Source organism: Asterias rubens, chromosome 20 (assembly GCF_902459465.1).
Source record: "Asterias rubens chromosome 20, eAstRub1.3, whole genome shotgun sequence".
NCBI classification, from domain to species: Eukaryota; Metazoa; Echinodermata; class Asteroidea; order Forcipulatida; family Asteriidae; genus Asterias; species Asterias rubens.
This window is the reverse complement of record NC_047081.1, coordinates 1,169,463-1,184,102: the sequence shown is the minus strand read 5'-3', so window position 1 is coordinate 1,184,102 and position 14,640 is coordinate 1,169,463. Positions and strand designations below refer to the sequence as shown.

Here is a 14,640-nt window from a genome sequence, read left to right as displayed (position 1 = left end):
GATAAGTAATATAGTAATTAATAGGGTACTATTCCTACAGATCGAATTGTTATTGTTTAATTTCTAAACGTTTATTTACCATTGATTTTCGGGAACCCTTTTTTAGTTTACATATTCTGGGTTTGTTTTAGGGGGGAGGGGATGGTTAAGAACAATATTTCAATTGCTTGCATGGTTTTTTTGAACCTCTCATTTTCAAATTTCCTTAAGTGACCTATCTTTCCCCTCTTCTTTTCATGTTCTCAGGATCTGGACCAATCTGAGCCACAACAACCAACATTTGACCAATCAGAGGTACTGATCTGCCACCCCCAACTGATGCCACCCCCAACAGGAAGTCGGCAAAAAAATAAAAAAATAGACAAATCTTTTTAAGCCACAGCAACAGCACAGCATCCCCACCAGAAATCCACCACAAAGTCTATGTTGCATGTGTATCGTCTGCTTGCCTTCCCCCTCCAAGCATAATGGATGCATCCAAATTTGCATAATTAAATATGCATGAGGAAGGCCTTTAAGCTAATTTTAACTTTTTTGCACGCTGATAAGTTTTTTTTACTTTTTGTCAGATGAGCACTAAAATGGTTTAAGACTTGACTTTTTATCAACCCAAATTTTATTTGTAAACCTGGTTTGAGTTAGTTAGAATATTCTTACTTAATCGTTTTTGCTTTTTTAGAAATTGTAATTTTGTACTTAATTTTTGCTGTATTGAGTAATTTTTAATATTGATTATGTTATTGATTTTCTTTGAGTTGCTTATTAAGTCAGGAGATGATTTCAGTGTGATTTTTTTATTTAGTGAGAATGTTACAAATTGATTGTAGTTATTTTGCATTTGTGTTTTGGATGTGTTATTTTTACAGTATGTATTTTTTATTTAGCGGACAACTTTTTAAGCAGGACATCTAATCATTGAAATACTTTTTTCACATTTAGATTTGATTCATCAATTCTTTTTTATTGATAGGCTTTCAAGTCTACACTTTGACCATTCTTAACTTGAATTCCTACTACCTGATTACACTCGATGAAATTGAACGATTGACCAGCTCTTGCTGCTGGCTTTCACGAAATTCTTCACCCTTCTGGAAGCAAAAATCGATTTGAGGTTGAACAAAGAAAAATGTATTAGAACAGATTTAAACCAACGACCTCCAGAGTAATGGCTGGTGCTCTACCAACTGAGGTATCTAGCCCTATTTTGGCGGTCTCTCTGTTTCGTAATTAATATTATTATAAAAATGTTTCCTTTTTTCACTTGAATAAGATTTATGAAGCATGCATGTAGACAAAGCTTAACTTCAGTGTTAAACCCACATTCTTGTTTTTGCCAAGATTTGACAGCACAATTTTAGACCTTTGAAGTCACCTACGTTTGTTTTTTTCCCTTCCATCCCATTTTCTGTTTCAACGATCCTGCTATATTCCTGCACTTATTAAAATAGGAAAGCCATTTGAGTCTCATGCTTGGGAAAGTTTGGAAAGTAATTTTGTCAAAAGTTTTGAAAACGGAAAGGGCAAGGAATGCAGGAATTCAGTTGGCATGAAGGAAGTGTATTAAGTTTTTTTTCCTCCCAGATTGATGTTATCCGAATTATACTTTCCCATTTTCTCATATCATTTCATTAATAATTCTGGTTTTGATATATTTCTCAATATTGCCCCCTGCCGGAAAAAATATCCCTTCTCTTTTTTTTTGTACACCAAAATATTAACCAATTTTAAGCCTTTTATACTTCGCATAACATTCCTTAAAAATGCGTTTATTTTGCAGATTTAAAAGAAAACAATTTTATTTGGCGTATCCATGTTTGTCCAGTTTGAAAAAAGAAGCTCCAAACAGTCAAAAAGTCTTTGTAAATTTCATTCAGTATCCCCCCCCCCCAGATATCTTTAAAAGTTCCTGTCAGCTAAGCAAAACTTGCACAAGACACAAAATCAAAACTCTTTGGAAATATTTATTTTCATGAAAAGGGCATTCTCAGACTTTGAACCACTTTTTTTTAAAATTACGCATTTTTTTATTTATTTTCTACTTTGGTTTGTTACTCCTTTCTTGAGATATTTTTAAATAACATGCAATCGTCATAGAATTGTATAAATCCTCACTTTATAAATCATAGACTGCAGAACGAAAATAGTCATGCGTTTGAAACTCAATTCATCTCATTCTATTTTGGAAGATTTAAGTTTTGTTGTCGTGTGGTCACATACAACTAACACTTGTTGAGTCTCATGTGCAAAGAAGTGTGGAAGGCATTTAAGATTTAAGTGAAACGATTCAGGGAGAGAGAGTGTTGTGAAAAGCAGGGTGAAAAGTGAAAATATTCTGAGTTTTGAGTATTGAGAAGGAAGAATGAGTCGCTGTTTTTTGTGTACATGTATGTTTCCTAGTCCTGAATGTGCTGATTTGTTTGTGACGTTTATCAATGTGTTCTTTTGTCGTGTTGTTTCCTTTCAGAAAGCCCATATTAATTTGCTCGCAGAATGAAAAAATATTCCGCCCCCCATTATTTGCCTATAATATTAAACAAATTCTGCCTTTTGTTGTGATACCGAACTCCCTTCATAAATTGTGCAAAAGATTGTGTCTCATTTATAAAGACCCTAAAAAAGCTTTTGAAAAACTTGCTATTTTTGTTATATTCTGATCGAATCAAGAGAATGAATATTTATATCCAATCTTTGGTCATGAATATTAATGAAGTGCATTGCCAAATCGCCTTGCTGGAAAAATCACGTTTATGACACTCATATCATGAATATTCATATCTGCCACTTTGCATAGACCTAAACCCCACTCCCACCACAGCCACTGCACCAATCACAATGCATGCAACCAGTTTTATGCATTATTCATTATCTCTACAGCCACCAATCGATGAGAGTTTTGAGAGTGAGCTGAGGCCAAGTGAACCTGAAAGACCCAGAGCTTCTCAAGAAGACATTGATGCCTTAGCAGCAGCACTTAATGACTTGCCAGGTAGGTAGAAAATTCCTTGCACTCATCAGCAGCCCAACCTCGTACCCAGTCGAGATCGATCTCACTGCACCCATCACAGAAATGACAGAATGCCAGTCCATCACAGCTTACTCCTAGCTCTCTACTGTACCCATTTGTACTCCTGTATGAAGAGAAGCAATTATGATAACTTGCCTTGCTCAAGGACACAAATGTCGCGACTGACTGAGTGCACGTTCTGTAAATAAACGGAACTTGAGTCTACCGCCCAAATTCTGTAAACTTGAGTACACGTCCCTAGACCGCTCGGCCACACAAACCCAACTAAGAATCGGTTCTTTATGAAGTTTGAGAAAAAATTTCACCTGTACGTTTTTTTTCTTCAGCATTGAATGAGGAGCCGGAAGATGCCCCAATGCCCGATGAGCCGGTCAACGGAGAACAAGAAGACGAGTTGTTCATCCAGGGGCAGAGCCTCAACCTGGAGGAGTCAGCCCCGCCCACACCACGCCAACAAGAGGATAGGCCTAAGATCCTGACTCCCAGTGATGAAGAAGAACTGCAAGATCTATGGGACCTGTCTACTAGTATTCCTGTTGGTGCGACGTCGTCGTCATCAGGTAAAGATAAACTCAAATTATATATTTTTTTTCCCCAATGCGAAATTGTCAAACCGTTGAGGTACCCGCTGCTAACATGTAGGATTTAAACTGCCTTTAGCCACCGCAATAGCTTGTGGTCAAGTGGTTAGACATCTGCTGGCGTGTGATCGTCGGGTAAAGATAAACTCCTCAAATGGTTCTAAACTTTATTTATTAAAAATGGTCTTGAAGCCAAGGACTATCAGTGAAGCGAACTTAATCACTACACTAGCCAAGAACCCAATGGAGAGTACACAAGGATGTACACTTCAGCTTTAGGGCCTTGTTAAATGAGGCAACTGCATGCTGCAGGACCACTTTGGTAGCATGGATTAATTCTTCAAACATTGCTTACGATCCCCAAGAAAAATATGTGAACATTGAAATGTAAATTGCTTTTCTTCTTGGAGAGCACCTTGAAATGGTTGCTTGTAAGCTGTCTCGTGTCACATGGCCGTGTATGTGGCTGGAAAACCCCAGATAATTATTCTTGGTAAAACCCATCAGTTGTTGTGGAGATGTGCTCATTTGTCTCTGTATGACCTATGACCCGAGGTTATGCAAAATGGTGTGGCTTTACCAAGGGCCTTTCTTAAACCTCAGCCTTGGCTCCGGCTCTCGTTTGATGATGTTCGTGCAATTTGCGCTGCTCCAAAATACAGGTTAAAGGCGGAGCCAGGGCCCAAATCTTACCACAGGACCAGTGTTTCATATTGATTTACCCTTAAAGTAACCCATCTTTGCATGACTGTATAATTTTGTATAGACTACACCCCAGCCCAGTCGCAGTCGGTTCCCGTCGTGGAGCTAGCACCGGACTTTAATCAGTACGACGAGGCATCACTCTCTGACCGTCAGTCAGAAAGTCCACCCAGCAGTCCTGAAGAGACAGGTGATAGAGATTGATGGATTACTAACCATAACTTAATCCTTACTAATCCATCTTCTTAATCCAGTAAGGCTTTGCTAAACCATGACTTCCATGGTAAGACATTGGTCCACACAAAGCAAGGCGCGGTTAATTCTCTACAGCATTTTCTAATTTGACACACCGTTTTTAGTCTTTTTCGTTGTGCGTTAATTTTCAACGTCCTATTTAGGCCTTGAGTTTTGTTCGTTAAGGGGCACATCAATTGTCATCTGGTAACGGGCTCTTCTATGAGATCATAGTAAATTTGTATTGGAACATGGCAGAGGGCACCACAGCAAAAGCACAGGGGCCGATTTCATAAAGCCATTCTATGAGATCATAGTAAATTTGTATTGGAACATGGCAGAGGGCACCACAGCAAAAGCACAGGGGCCGATTTCATAAAGCCATTCTATGAGATCATAGTAAATTTGTATTGGAACATGGCAGAGGGCACCACAGCAAAAGCACAGGGGCCGATTTCATAAAGCCATTCTATGAGATCATAGTAAATTTGTATTGGAACATGGCAGAGGGCACCACAGCAAAAGCACAGGGGCCGATTTCATAAAGCCATTCTATGAGATCATAGTAAATTTGTATTGGAACATGGCAGAGGGCACCACAGCAAAAGCACAGGGGCCGATTTCATAAAGCCATTCTATGAGATCATAGTAAATTTGTATTGGAACATGGCAGAGGGCACCACAGCAAAAGCACAGGGGCCGATTTCATAAAGCCATTCTATGAGATCATAGTAAATTTGTATTGGAACATGGCAGAGGGCACCACAGCAAAAGCACAGGGGCCGATTTCATAAAGCCATTCTATGAGATCATAGTAAATTTGTATTGGAACATGGCAGAGGGCACCACAGCAAAAGCACAGGGGCCGATTTCATAAAGCCATTCTATGAGATCATAGTAAATTTGTATTGGAACATGGCAGAGGGCACCACAGCAAAAGCACAGGGGCCGATTTCATAAAGCCATTCTATGAGATCATAGTAAATTTGTATTGGAACATGGCAGAGGGCACCACAGCAAAAGCACAGGGGCCGATTTCATAAAGCCATTCTATGAGATCATAGTAAATTTGTATTGGAACATGGCAGAGGGCACCACACCAAAAGCACAGGGGCCGATTTCATAAAGCCATTTAGCCAAAAATATATTGCTTAGAGATTGTGTACAAAAGAGTAAGCTTAGGGCAACTTTGGCTGGTAACCTATTTCTGTTAAGCAATACTTCTCTGTGCTAAGCAAGTTTTTGCGCTTACAAGCTTTATGAAATTGGGGCCCTGGGCGCCGCGCCACAGCCATTGCTGTGCGTGTGGGACTCAATCCCACACTCTGCTCAACAGAAACTCCAGAGCTCAAGTATGGTGCTCTTATACGCTCGACCACGTCATGCCACAAATGTGTTAAGACTGCTCCGAGATGAATGTATAAAATTAGCTTAATCTTTCGCTCTGCTTCTGTGATAACAGGCCCACGGATACCTAAAACCCCAGATATTACTGACTTGGATGAAAGTCCATTTTTCCAAGGTAAACAAGTTTTAAGGCCCGGTCACACAGGCCCTGATAATGAGAACGAGAATGATAAAAATGCTTGGCCTCGATTGGTTGAATTGCTCCGTGCATATTAGGCCCACGCTTATTCAACCAATGGAGGGCGTGCGTTTTTATCGTTCTCATTTTTGTTCTCGTTATCCGGCCAGTTGTGATGAAATTCTGGTACAGAATTATGGCATGAATGGTCACAGAGTTTCTAGGTGGACTAACTGCACTGCATCCAACAAGTTACATAAACATTCAGGGATTTTTTTTTTTTTTTTTCAATCAGTACCAATGTTTTCTGACAACTAGTTACCATGACAACAATGGGAGATTTGAACACCCACTTACCGGACTTTTGGGACCAAAGTATTTTTGAAAGACGAGTATTTTGATTTGTCTGTTATGACAACCGAGTGCTTGTAAAAACATTCAAAAGTAGATGGTATCCTGCCCAAGGTATTCAAGTAGTTGTTCAAGCTAGCATGTTAATTTTGTCACATTTAATACATAGAAAGTGTTTGAGTTCGAAAAGCCTGGCATTTTTTTTATTGACTTGCAAAGAATTTAGTTTGGGAAGAATTTAGTTTGCTTTGCAATTTTTGCATATAATGCTTATAAACACTATTTCACCTGGCCATAACTCAGAATTTGTTTTGCTTTTTTTTATCAAAAAATGTTGTGCCATCTTACGTTTACTTGAATTTCAGCCCTTTTGGGTACACTTTTTCCAAGGGGTCAAATTTTAGTGGCATGTCGTTGCTGAGTGGTCTAATTCACTGGCCCCAAGCTCTGGTGTTGTGCTCGGCAGAGTGTGGGTTCGAATCCCGGTCATACTTGTGCCCTTGAGCAAGGCACTTAACCATAATTTGGAAGGTTGTGCATTCTGCTCTACCAGCCAGGCTCCTAGTGGATGATATCCATGCCTACATCCTTACGGACTGTGACAGGTAACCCTTTTGCAGCCCAGGAATAGGAGGCAAAGAGCATCTGTTGATTTTTTTCGTGCAATGCATTCAAAATCAACATCAACTAACACACTCTACATGAAGTAAAAGCCCGGTTCATACTTCCTGCGAAGCGAATTTTACGTGAATTTGATGTCACAACCCTCCTTTCGCAGCAATATTCGCAAGTGAGCTGAGCAGAGTTGAACTGCTGCGAATTTTTCGTTGCGAATTTGTGACGTCAACATTCGTATCGCATTCGCATTCGAAGTATGAACCGGGCTTAACCCATTCTAATAACCGTGTTTGATTTACCTTAACCCGTCACTTTTGGTCTTTGGTCAGGGGATCTACCCGCTCAAGTAACCCACCTAAGTAACCCACTCTTGAGTGGATTACTTGGTTTTACCCGCCAGAGGAACCCACCCAAGTAACTCACCCAAGTAACCCACTCGTAACCCTTTCAAGCAACCCCCTCAAACAACCCCTTTAAGAAACCTACCTAAGTAAAGCCTGGTTCATACTTCCTGCGAATGCAAATGCGATACGAATGTTGACGCCACAAATTCGCAAAAAATAGTTCGCAGCAGTTCAACTTTGCTCAACTCACTTGCGAATATCCCGGCGAAAGTAGGGTTGTGACGTCAAATTTACGTCAAATTCGCTTCGCATTCGCAGGAAGTATGAACCGGGCTTTACCCTCTCTATATTAGCTTGTCACTTGGTTTACTAGGAAGTCTGTTTTAAATCTTGTACTAAACTGAGACTTTTTCTTTACTCTCTGTGGTCAGCGGATCTACCTAAGATCCATACCCTACCAACGGTGGAGTTCCCACCAGAGGGCCAAGAGCCTGTGGATGAAAATGGTGAGCTGGTTATCCGTACCGCCTCGCTTCACGACGTCATGCATCATTTCTTGTCTTTTATCCTTTCCATTGTACTAACCATCTCACTTATCATTTAAAGGCACTGGACACCTTTGGTAATTGTCAAAGACCATTATTCTCACTTTATGTATTCCGACATATGCATCAAACAACACATCTGTGAAAATTTTGGCTCAATTGGTCATTGAAGTTGAAGAAAATAATGAATAAAAAAATACCCTTGTTGCACAACTTTGTGTGCTTTCAGATGCATAATAAAAGGCTTCAGTTGAAGCCTTTTATTATTCAAGTGAGACATTACCTCTTTTTCAAAAACTATGTTACTTGAGAGTGAGCCATTTCTAACAATATTTTATACTATCAACAGCTGTGCATTGCTTTGCTCGTTACCAAGTGAGTTGTTATGCCAATAATTATTTTGAGTAATTACCAATAATGTCCATTGCCTTCAATGGCAAAGTTTACCTTTGGTTTTTTTAAACATTTGATTGCCTTAATCTTCTATAGATGTAGATCTATACAATTCAACTAACGTTTGAGAGAGATTTCTAATACATAATGTCACTGCAAACCTTACTCACTCTGCGTTTATACTCTACATAATTTTCCTATTTTTTCCAAGGGCCAACTACCATGCCTGCTTGCTATGTAACCATGAACCTTTACAATTTCTTTCAGATATTCATTTGCATATGTTGACTAACATTTACTAACATTCACTCAGATCGTCTTCAGATTTTAAAACTTTTTTATTTCTCGTTTGTCACAATCATTATCGTGGTGTGAGTGCAAAAATTTTGAAGATATTCTTGCAAAGAAATTTGTCAAGCAGTATTTTCTGCTTTTGAACAGCTTTATGCAGTTGGGCTCTGGTCCTTTTGCGCTGATACAATGATGTGTATTCACCACGGCTAACCATTTCTGTAGCTTGTGCTCCCATTCCTTTGATAACGTAACATCATCTTACTAAACCCATTCATTCTAGCCACATCATGGTTCCATTGAAATCACTAAATGCTCTAGCATAAATTTAACAGAACATTACAGAATTGGTTTCTGCTAACAAAACAGTTGCTGACAGTGTAAGCACTTTAAAGGAACACGTTGCCTTGGGTCGGTCGATTTGGTCTTTGGAAAACCGTGCAATTTCGAGGCATTGTGTGGATCATTGTATTCTACTTTTACAACATCTTTCTATCGATATGCATTTTATAACAAACGGTTACAAACAATTTTTATAGACCAACTCGTCCAATCCAAGGCAAGGTGTCCCTTTAACTCTTTGAGTTAACCACCATATACATAGAGTGGTAGACCTGTAGAAGTAGAGATCGGTCGGCCATCTGGGTCACGAGAAAATAGTGAAAAAACTATAACACATTTTGCATGACATTGATTTAAAAGTCTTTGTTTAGATTATCTTCCTGTCAGGGGAATTGGCAAACGCCAAGCTGAAAACAGCCAACATTTCTCATACAAACATTGGTTTAGCGTCAATGATTATGAACTGAACAAATCAGGAATTTGTGATTCAGTAACTAGACAAAAATACTTATTCTAGTAATTGTGTCAGCGGTTATCTTGGTGGGATTCAAACCCACCACCTTGTGTTTGCAAGTCCGGTAGTCTAACCACTAGACCACAAATCCAGAAATTGTGATTCAGTAACAGACGGCAATGCTTATTCATACTCGTCATCGTGAAATCAGGGAATAGCTTGATGGGATTCGAATCCACAACCCTGTGATTGCAGTCCTGCAGTCCAACCACTGGACCGTGATGCCCGTGTCCAGGAATCAAATTTTAAAAAACATCTCATCAAAATTATTTTTTTTCCCCGTTTACTTCAGGCGAACCCAACAGCACCGTCTCAAAATCTGTGTCGTCAGACCCTAACGAGGATGTCCAAGAGATAGTGGAAGAGTTCGAGGAGACCCTTCCGGACGGGACAATCCGTAAGGTCACCAAGAAGAGGATTATTCGAAGGGTCATGCAGACTGTAGAGTATGACCCCAACGATCCCAACTTTGTCATGCCACAGGGCGAGCCAGATGAGGATGGGGTACACAGGTAAGAAAAGAATCCTTAAACACATCCATCGTTTGAAGACTTAACTTTGTATGAGTGGATTTGACAAGAAATGAAAGCACTCTGTGGTTTGACTGACTGATTAGATCTAGTATTGAAAAACTTGTGGTTTTAGACATATCTGGAAGGACTGTAGGTCATTAGATGTGTAGTGTGGTTTTCTTTAGTTTGACTTGTAAAGAGACCCCATACATGTTTTCCAGTAGTTAGCAATCCTAGTCTGTGTGGTTTGCAAGCAAGTGTAACCCCAGGCACTGTGAACTTCTCTCAAGGTGACTTAACGGCGGGTAAAAAAACCTTGTCCTAGACAATTCTTATCCGCTGGTTGTCCTGGGGTCGATTTCACAAAGAGTTAGAGACTAGCCCTAGGAGATATTTGAAACGTATGGCTAGTTCTAAGTTGGGACAAGTAACTCATCCTAAGTCGAGATAAGACTCGTCTTAACTCTTTGTGAAATCCACTCTTGGACTAATTTTAACAAGGTTCCTAAATTTAATTGTTTTATTTATTTGTTCCTATTCTTTTAGAATCACTGTCCACAAGAAAACGAGTCGTAAGACGACTATCCGCGACGGTGAGGAGGTCGACGTGACGGAAGACGTCTCAACAAACGTCGAGGAGGACGGGCAAGAAATAGAAAGCAGCGAACTTAGAGAGGACCTCCAGAAGATGGTCGACCAGTTCCTCACAGAAGGTGGCGGAACGACGACGGTTGAAGTAACGGAGGAGGCTGAGGAATCGGAAATTTAAACTCTCGGAAATTTTAAATTTAACTGTTTATTGTTTTCATGTTTCTCTAACTCGAGTTTGCCAGAGACTTCTCCGAAATTCGAGACGATGATGGTAAAAGTAACAGAAAAAGCTGAAAAATTGAAAATAACGAAGCTTTTGGAAATTTAAAATTTAGCTGTCTGTTGTTTTCATGTTTCTCTTACTCGAGTTTGCCAGAGACTAATCAGAAATTTGAGAACTTTTGGAAAATAATTGTTTGTAATCTTCTTCCCTCGATAGCTACTTTATTTCAAGTTGTAAGTAGAGGTGCTATTTTTCCCCCTCCTCTTCTCTTGAGTTTAGTAAAGATGTAAAATTGTTGTCGGAACAGAACGCCGGTGTAGCTGTAATGGAATTTAAGAAATGTTTACTGTGACGTTTTGAAGACTGTCTTCTTCGCCACTTTCTTGGGATTTCGCGGCAGTTTTTTTCTCCTGTTTAGAATTGCGTCGGATGATGCAAGTGTATTTTAGTGACGTAGATTTTAGGTTATTCAGCTGTACAGATCTGTTGGCTTGTGTAGGTAATTGTTGCTGCATAAAAATAGCCACATGTTAAAAGTTGATGTTTCCAATCGTAGCAAAAAAGGTTAATGGCTAATATTAGCGTTAGGTCATAGGTCATGTGGTACTGAGAGGTCAAAGTTCACTGAAGTATCACTGGTTCTCAATGAGTGTACCGGTAAATAGGAAACACTGTCAATTTAGCTGAGATTATGAATTAAATATTCTAGCTGTTGGAAATTAGGACACATGCATGTTTGGTGTCTGACACGACCCAACATTACTGATCTTGTAATGATGTTAAAATATAAAACATGTAGTTGATGTTAAACAACGTGGCACATTAATGGTGAAAATTTATTGTTGAATGTTACAAAACTGGAGAATTTCTCGTTGTAATGTCAGCTAATGTTGAATGTTACGTCAAGTATTTCTGCTTGATAAGCGATTTTCGCTCTATTAAACTTGGTTTTGAATTCTTATTTTCTCAGACATGCATTGATAAAATTGGGAGACCTATAACAAGATAAAAACCAACTGGTTCAAAAATCCTCCTTTTGTGAAATTTATTAATTTTGATACATTTACAAAACGTTATTCCTCAATATTCCTCATTGTGAGTGAATATTTTCCAATTTTTTTCATGCTTTTGTTTTTTCTGAGGTTTTTTCCCCTCTTAAACTGTTTTGATGGACATCTCTAGTCGATAGTAGTTACTTTATTCTATAATAGACTAAACAAGCGACTGTAGATTTGGCGTACACTGTAGACTTTATTTTGCAGTTGAATGGAATTCCTTTTACGCAATTTTTTGAGATTTTATAAAAACAGAATTTGTTGTTTGAATGATGTGCCGAAAAGAGTCTGAAAACCAGCAGATAATTCTGATTAGAGTTTGCGTTACAATTTTAAAGATGTTTACAAATAATTAGACTTTGTTTTTTTGTTTCTGTGGGTTAAAAAATTTATAAAGTTGTTAATGGTTTTCCAGAAATTTAATGACCGCGGTGTAAGGTGAATTTGTAAGGCCAAATGGCAAAGGCCCTAAAAAATAGATAGATGACGGGGAAATAAAAAAATTGAAATAAAATGCATATATTGATGTAGGCGGTACCAATATATTCACCGTGTGCATTGTCTGATATAAAACTGCTAACTGTTTGACTGTGTAGATCAAACACTGTACGTGCTCAATGGATTCCAAAAAGCAGATACAATTATTGCATGTGTAGTGAAAAGTTTAGATGCTTTTTTTTTGCACCATACAAATATTCTTGACTGAACGGTTGCAATTTGTGATAACTTTACCCTACCAGGGGTGTGTTTTCGCAGTCATAACCTATAACGGTTTTGGTGAAATTGGTTAATCACTAACCAATGACCGAAACAGTTTTTGGTTAGAGCCGGGAAAATGCACCTCAGAGTCTTTTATAAGATTCTGATAATACCGTAATAGGCCTAATGTTTCTAAAGCATGTTTAAAATACTTATTACAAAACTGTTGTTATTATAAAGTGAATAATCAAAATTGGTAAACATCTTTATCCTAGTTAAAGTCGGTATAAAAAACGTGTATTGATGCAGTACTTTTTTGAGAGATCGTATCAAAAACTTTTTTTTTTTTCCTGGAGCAAAGATGGTTCTTTTAAGGCAGTTCCGAGATTTATATAGCATTATAGTGTAGAATGTATGTAAACGATATTAAGAAGGGACGCTAAAATGGAACAGACAATTTACTGATGATAGCCAGGGACAGAAATGTGTTTCGTATGTGGAATTATATAATGGTATTGGTAAATTTTAAAGTATGGTTATTGCTAGTTGGGGGGGGGGGGGCCTTGAATGGTAAACTGAAATTCAGAAATGATTTAGAAAAGTCTTGGGTTCCAAAATAATGCGGAAGATAAAAAGGACTGTCAAAATTAATGTAAAGATTATTAAGGCATTGTATAAAGTAGTATGCTGGCAGAATGATATGGAATTATTGGTGTTATGGTAGCTTATGTGGTAATAATAGTAAAATAACAGGGCCCGATTTCATAGAGCTGCTTAAGCACACAAATTTGCTAAGCACCAATCAATATTTGCTAACTGGAAAAAGGATACCGGCCAACATACCATGTTATCTGCACAGTTTGTGACAGGTTTCTTGCTGGTAAGCAGGAATTTTTGAAGCAATATTTTCTGCTTGAGCAACTCTATGAAATTGAGCTCAGGTCCCCTGAAGCTGTTAAGCATGAAAGATCTGCTAAGCAACAGCCAACATGACATGTGTGGCTTTAGCTGGGTGTGGCTTGATAGGCAGCAACAGCCAACATGACATGTGTGGCTTTAGCTGGGTGTGGCTTGATAGGCTTGCCACCCTGAAAACTTAAGCAATGTTTTCTGCTTAGCAGCTTCCAGTGACATTGGGGCGTGGTTGGTGGACTCATTATGGAAAGAATGTTTAACCTCTTTTTAACTTCAGGATCCTTAGGATCTTTGAATAAATATAACAAAAGAGACAAACTTAAAAGCATTGTAAGTAAGACGCTACGTGTAACCATTCAAGTTAATTGCTCTTCTTTTTACAGTAAGTCGAAATATGCATACAAATATTGTGCCGTTACCTGTTCCTTAAACAAATAAACCGTAGTGATTAAGAGAATTCTTGAGGTTTTTATGACACTTGTACCAATGATATGGGGTTGTAACTTACAGTGAGGTAAAAACGTTTATTAATTAAATAATAATTGGCTCTACTGCTAGTCTGGTTTGTAATTTTTTCCCTCGCTGTTTTAATGAATGTACACTGTCATCAGCATATCACACTACTGCTGTATTCAAAAAGTGCTGACGTTTGAAACATTAAAAGTGATGGCTTTGCCGTTAAAAAAGAAATGATTTTTTTGTGAATTTTATTTTTTATATTGTTGTTGATGTTGTTGTTGTTGTTGTTGTTGTTGTTGCTGCTTTGCTGTTGCTGTTTTTTTGCTGTGCTGTTATTGGTGTTGTTGTAGTGTTGTTGCAGACGTCTCATTTCAAACTGGTAGTTTAATTTAGGCTTCAAATTAAACCAATCAATAATAGTTGTTTTTTTACATTTATTTTCATAACTTATTCAGGAACTGCCCATAAATATTATTATCACAAAAGTCTGAAAATAAGACTGTCTTTGTGTGATTCATCGCCACCCGTTTTAATTTATTTAAACAATTTTCATGGACCAACTCGACCGATCCAAGTCAACGTGTCCCTTTAAAACCAACATCATTATAATTATTTCAGGGGGTAGGGCGTGGTCCAAATTCTTCAATTCGGGGGAAAATGGCACCCTCGGCTTCGCCTCATGTGACATCAACCCCCACCCCCCCCCCCCTCCCTCGGTTTA

The 14,640-nt window shown here is 38.5% G+C and overlaps 1 protein-coding gene across 29 annotated transcripts in view; it reads left to right on the top strand.

The window, feature by feature from the left end:
* The window catches only part of LOC117303882 (ankyrin-2-like), a 123,361-nt gene extending 109,211 nt beyond the window's left edge, over positions 1–14,150 (top strand). For 27 of the 29 annotated variants that reach the window (XM_033788314.1, XM_033788300.1, XM_033788290.1 and 24 more), the window contains 8 exons: positions 247–294; positions 2,875–2,986; positions 3,352–3,585; positions 4,373–4,498; positions 6,005–6,064; positions 7,812–7,886; positions 9,758–9,977; positions 10,524–14,150. In XM_033788314.1, the coding sequence (XP_033644205.1) occupies positions 247–294; positions 2,875–2,986; positions 3,352–3,585; positions 4,373–4,498; positions 6,005–6,064; positions 7,812–7,886; positions 9,758–9,977; positions 10,524–10,746 (1,098 nt within the window). In that variant the 3' untranslated portion in view covers positions 10,747–14,150. The remainder of the gene's footprint in view (positions 1–246; positions 295–2,874; positions 2,987–3,351; positions 3,586–4,372; positions 4,499–6,004; positions 6,065–7,811; positions 7,887–9,757; positions 9,978–10,523) is intronic. The other 2 variants (XM_033788297.1, XM_033788309.1) reach the window with 2 other exon arrangements.
* Positions 14,151–14,640: the final 490 nt, after the last annotated feature.